The sequence below is a fragment of the Gossypium arboreum genome, chromosome 1 (genome assembly GCF_025698485.1).
Source record: "Gossypium arboreum isolate Shixiya-1 chromosome 1, ASM2569848v2, whole genome shotgun sequence".
In the NCBI taxonomy this organism is placed as follows: Eukaryota; Viridiplantae; Streptophyta; class Magnoliopsida; order Malvales; family Malvaceae; genus Gossypium; species Gossypium arboreum.
Window position 1 is genome coordinate 76953341 of NC_069070.1, and position 6506 is coordinate 76959846.

General features: G+C 31.7%; 1 protein-coding gene across 1 annotated transcript; it reads left to right on the forward strand.

Annotated features, from left to right (window-relative positions):
- The first annotated feature begins 280 nt into the window (after nt 1–280).
- On the forward strand, nt 281–4916 carry LOC108480781 (protein DETOXIFICATION 33). Its single transcript, XM_017783878.2, has 10 exons — nt 281–537; nt 772–1222; nt 1294–1489; nt 1570–1915; nt 2006–2092; nt 2335–2391; nt 2471–2709; nt 3861–3979; nt 4080–4166; nt 4616–4916. The coding sequence occupies exons 2-10, from the start codon at nt 959–961 to the stop codon at nt 4673–4675; spliced, it is 1455 nt and encodes a 484-aa protein (XP_017639367.1). The 5' UTR covers nt 281–537; nt 772–958; the 3' UTR covers nt 4676–4916.
- Nucleotides 4917–6506: the final 1590 nt, after the last annotated feature.

The window sequence follows — 6506 nt, forward strand, 5'->3', positions numbered from 1 at the left end:
AAACACTTTGATGTTTAATGACACATCTTATGCCACATGAGATTTTTGTAATCTCTTTTAAGGACAGGTAACCACTAGAAAATCAAATTATTATAAATTGATAATATTAATGATGTCATCATAATAATCGAAACATCTATTGTTAAAAGGTAAACTTAAGCGAATAGAAAAACTATTTTATAATTTACCTAATTTTATTTAAATTATAAAATACCGTAAAACTAAAAAAATTTATTATACCATATTTAATTGAGATATATATATAAAATTAGATGGGCGGAACACTGAAGTGACCCCCCAACTCCCCGACAGTCATTCAAAGGGAAAATCGGAGTAACGTGTGGAGCAGCTTCGGCAACTGTCGTAATAATGATTGAGTTTCTGAAAAAAGTGAATACTTTATGATGGTCGGCCGAAATTAGGTAAATTAAATAAATGATGGAACATAACACCAGCCGTCATGTCCTCTGTCTATGCTATTAACATCAAATTGTCTTACCATCCATTGGGTTTTTCTATAGAGGATGAAATACTGAGGTAATGTTGGAATCTATGTTCGAATTTATTTCTTTATTAGTTTCGAAACATTAATATGTTTAAACAATAGAACAGCAACCGCCAGCACTCGGCATTCGACGAATTCTGACTTTTCTGAGTCTTCCATCCGCCATTCTTTAAGTTCAATGGGGGATGGCACGTTAAAATTGGATTAAACTTTTTTTAACCTTTTTTGTATGTGTATTTGAAAGATTTTCTGTTCTCTTTTTTCAGAATTATGAACGTATGTTTAATATCTTCCACACACGTTCCAACCGCCTTTCAAACAAGTGGCACAATCGAAACCCATAGCTGACAGTTCCTATTTAAACAACAAAAAAACCCTATATACATGGTAGAGTGAAACCCATACACTTGGTTTAGTTCCTGTGCAGTGCAAAGCTTAAATAGAAAGGCGGGTATGGCTACCGATACTGTTCCACTTCTCAACGACCGTGATGGCAATGATATCAACAAAGGAGAAAAGCTTGTTAGCTGGGTTAAGGAGTTTGGGTCTGAGTCGAAGAGATTATGGCATATTGCAGGGCCGGCTATTTTCACAGCGCTTTGTCAGTACTCATTGGGAGCCTTCACCCTAACTTTTGCTGGTCGGCTTAGTGAACTAGACCTTGCTGCAGTCTCTGTTGAGAACTCTGTTATAGCTGGTCTTTCTTTCGGTGTTATGGTAAGTGATATCTTTTTATTTTAGCAAATGTGGAAATGACAAGGGTCTTATTCGATTTTAATTTGTCATAGTTAGGAATGGGGAGTGCATTGGAGACTCTATGTGGTCAAGCATATGGCGCTGGGAGGCTAAGGATGTTGGGGGTTTACATGCAGAGATCATGGGTTATTCTATTGGTTACAGCTTGTTTATTGGTTCCTATTTACATTTGGTCCCCTCCAATCCTTGTACTGTTTGGAGAAACCACTGAAATCTCCACTGCTGCAGGTTGGGAAATGAAAGAAAATCAATTTACAAATTATAAGGAAAAATGACATCTAATAACATCCTTTAACTTGTTGATGCAGGCAAGTTTGCTTTGTGGATGCTGCCACAATTATTTGCTTATGCTCTTAACTTTCCTTTACAGAAGTTTTTACAAGCACAGAGGAAAGTTATGGTGATGGCTTGGATTTCAGCAATGGTATTAGTGCTACATGTCTTTTTCAGCTGGTTGCTGATACTTAAATTGGGATGGGGATTAATTGGTGCAGCCATAACTTTGAATACATCATGGTGGCTCATAGTTATTGGACAGTTTTTATACATTTTAATAACCAAATCGGATGGTGCTTGGTCTGGATTCTCATGGCTAGCATTTGTGGATCTATTTGGCTTTGTCAAGCTTTCTTTGGCTTCAGCTATTATGTTATGGTATGTTTCCTGGCCTACCTGGAGTTACTGTTTATGTTAATCATGGTATCAAGTTTTATATTGACTGCCGTTGTGGAAAATATATTGCAGCTTGGAGTTTTGGTACTTAATGATGCTTATAGTCATAACAGGTCACCTGTCAAACCCTTTGGTACCTGTTGATGCCATCTCCATTTGGTAGGTATTCCTTAATGCATAATCCGCAACATGACACAGAAAAAGTAAATAAACCATGAAACAAACACGAATGCACGAGTAACTTTAAAACTGTTATTCAAGTTGGTCCAGTCCTCATTAACACCAGTTAAAATTATCAGTTTGATTGCATTAAATTGGATGAAAATTTGAGCTAAAGTGTGCTATTAGTCCCTGGGGTATTAATTGCTTCTTTTTCAACATTGTTTTTCTTATAATTCCAGCATGAACATAAATGGATGGGATGCAATGATTGCAATCGGGTTCAATGCTGCTATAAGGTGCGTTTCTCTCCATTTCCTGCTTCCTCCCTTAATGAATTTGTTCAAATGAACTTACAAATGATGATGGTGGTAATAGTGTGAGAGTATCAAATGAACTTGGACGTGGGAACGCATGGCTTGCCAAATTGTCCGTGATAGTTGTTTCAATCACATCAGTGAGCATAGGAATTGTATGCATGATTGTGGTGTTTGCAACCAGAGGTTACTTCCCTTACCTCTTCACTACCAGTGAAGCTGTTGCTGAAGAAACGACTAAGCTAGCTATATTGTTGGGGATAACGGTCCTCTTAAACAGCCTCCAACCGGTCTTATCCGGTAAGTATCGCCTCCCACTCTTCAAGTTTCTATGTTTAATGTCCGTGCTCCAAATGACCTTAACACCCAAAATTGAACATTACGCTGCCAAGGTCAGGCTATTTTAAATGTGCCTTGGGCTTCAAAGCAAGGCGAAATAAAAGCGAGCCTCTCTGAATCCGACCTTTGGCTTTCTGCTTTTTTTATTTTTTATATTTTAGTATTTCAAAATTGATAAATACCATTAGTTTTTTTTTTTTTTTATATTTATTAATTATAAACCTGGTTTCAATAACTTTATCATGTTAAAAGTAAAAAAAAAGGAAAAGAAAGAACAAAATTCTGCTTGCTCTTCAGAGTTTAGAAGGAGATATGCACAATGCCTGTGCAAGGTAAGCGTGGGGTTCTTTTATTCTTTCTAATTTTCTAGTTTTTACTACTTTTTTATAATTTTATTACTTCATCTCTTTTTTTGAGTTTATGACATTGCTCTGTGTTAGCATTCATAAATAGAGCAACATTTTGTTTGCCTCTCGATTTTCACTAGTGGAAAGAGAAAGGCTCAAGAAAGAACACACACCAAGTGTTTAATTAATACAATGATTGAGTGATTACAAATGAAGACTTCTATTTATAGTTGAACCCAACAGTACAGTTTGAAGTACATAAATGGCTGAAATGAAAACATATCTACAAAAGAGTTTAAACTCAATATAATTTTATCCTTAGAATTACAATATTTACCCTGATAAAATACAAATTATTAGGATTTTAAAGAATTTTCAGCAAGCTTCGGTGGATGAAGTGACCCCAAATCATCTATAAAAACAATAAGAGGCCTTAATCGCAAGCTTTTGTGCATGGCCAGTGACACAAGCACTCGCTTTTGAATGGGATAATTTACATGCATTTGGGTCTTTTTAGTTACTAATGGGTTGATTCGTTTTAAATCATTCGTCTATTACTAACATATTATTAACATTTGTTTTTCTATCTTTGAAAACTATCTGTTTAATATATGTATATTTATTTATATGTGTGCGTCTTATTTTACTCGGGTGCCTTGCGCCTTGATTGCGCCTAGCGCCCGTGACAACACTAGACCCTCCAAGCTTGGGAAAAAATACATGTTTATAACACTCACACTTAAGTCAAATTGGATGAATTTTCAGGTGTTGCTGTTGGAGGCGGATGGCAGTCTCTGGTGGCGTACATCAACATCGGGTGTTACTATATTGTTGGCTTACCGGCTGGCATTCTCCTTGGATTCACATTTGGCTTTGGGGTTATGGTAAATTTCCTCATAAAGTGACGAACTCCTTGTAAAATGCTTCCTTTTTGTAGATATATCAAATATAACCTTTATAATAATTTGTGAAATGATGTTGTAGGGTATTTGGTCAGGCATGATAGGGGGCATTGTTTTACAAACCTTAAGCTTGATAGTTGTGATTTCACTTACCAACTGGAACAAGGAAGTAAGTCTCTCCGCATGCTTTTAATATTATAAATTAGGGTGTCGATGTCAAAAAGCAATTTCCGAGATAAAAAGGCTTCAACATAGTAATAGATGAAAAGAAAAAGCCATTTAAAAAATTACTATTTATTTCATGACATAAATATTGTTTAATATAAATTAATTTTAATATTTTTATTAATCAATTATAAAAATTTAAATAATTATTTTTAATACAAATATAATTTTATTAACTATTATCTGACAGTAGTATCATATCTTTTATTTAATATATATGGTTTTAATATTTTTTTAAATTATATTTACATTTTGATCTATAATCATTACTTTCTATTTTAATATTCTAATATTATATACTTTGATCCAAAGTCCTAACTCATGCCTCTTCTCTCATTCACTTTAATTTGTTGAGATCAAAGCAAAGCTTAATCCAAATATTCTCCTATGCAGACTGTTGAAGCTGAAAGTCGTATAAAGAAATGGGGAGGACCAAGTGATGCAGAGTCATGATTTTGTATCACCTAGGTCACTAATTCAGTAATAAATTTTAGATATTATTTTATACAATCTAGAAAAATAATTATGTATAATGAGATTCGAGCTCAAAATATTATAATTTTTAATTTTTAACTCTTATATTTCTTTATTGAATTATTTTCTCCTTGTTAATTTTGTTTTGTTTAATATATGTAACTAGACAATCATTCTGGACAAAAATACTCTTATCATAAAAAGTATATTTCCTTTAAAATATTTCTTTATTCTTCTTAAACATTTAGAGTAAATAAATGTACGTCTTAGGTTAACATATAATTGATAGGTCAAAACACAATATTATATTCTTTTTAAACAAAAAAAATAGTAAAATTTTAATTAATCTTCATAAAATTCAACATCATAAAGACAAATAATCTCAATTTCTTCAATTATTCAACCTCTAAAATTCTTATATAATCAACATGTTAAGAATATCATATAAAATTAATATTTTAAACAATAAAATTGAATCTTGCATAAAAGTCACGACCTTAATTTTTTAAACATTAATTAATAAAGTTTGCAAAAGAAAAATAATTATTACTCAATTAGGGACATTCAATTTTTTTTTTTTACAGAGACAAGCAGAAAATCAAGTTAGAAACACGAAAAAATTATAAAAAAAAAAAAAACAACTTCCTAGTTGCTAAATTTATTAAGGGGCTTCGTTGTTGTTGTCTTTTTTTTTTTGGAATTTTTTGGGAACATGTTGAGTTTAAATTTTGAGTTAAACGAATTGAATTATTTGGGTTAACTCGAATTTTTTTTTTGAATTTTAAATTAGTATCGAGTTAAATTTTCGAATTCGAATAACTTGAATAATTCGAATAAATTGAATATCAAACTATAATATTTTACATTTTTACCCCAAACCTTCAAACATTTTTACTTTTCTCTCAAAACTTTTACTCCCCTCCTATCTCAACCCCCCATCTACCCCAAATCCATTTCCCACCAATTTTTTTTAATATTTTCCCTTCAAAATTTTACTCTCTCATTTACTTTCCCTCAAAATTTTACTCCCAAAAACTCTCAAAACTTTTTATTTTCCTCTACAATTTTTACTCCCTCCCACTTTCTCCCTAAAATTTTTACTCCCTTTCCATCCCACCCACCATCTACCCCAAACCCATCTCCCCACTTTTACTTCTCACCCTTTACCCCAAATAAAAAATCAAAATCATCCAAAAAATCCTAAACCTAAATAATAATAATTTTATTTATATCTACTATTTATATTATTAAATTAAATTTCACATTTTGTACTATTTAAATTATTGAGTTTTTAATCATATTGAATATTTATATTAAAATTGAATTATTAATAATATCATAAAATATTTGTGTTGAAATTTTTGTTGATACCAATTTCACATTTTATCTTTAAAATAACTTTTATTAAAAACCACATTTTACATTTAATATATTTTTAATTTCAAAATACATAATCGAAGATAATTGAAGAACCTAAGCAAAGAAGCTAACCCGTATATAAAAGATTAATAAATAAATTATGAGGTGATGAAAGTTAATAACAAATTTACTTACTGTGGACAAATTTAATTACAGTAGGTGACAGTGGTTACAATGACCTAAAATTATTTATTTAAATTTAACTCGAATAAATATATTCGATTCGAATTCTATCTCACTCGGCTTGATTCGAGAAAATTTCTAATCGAGTTAGGATGATAAAATATGATTCATCAACTTGATTAACTCGAAATTTTTTCATTCAATTCAATCGAACATTCACCCCTATTCGATTCATTGCTTTTCTCACCAGCATAGATGCCTTTTGCTT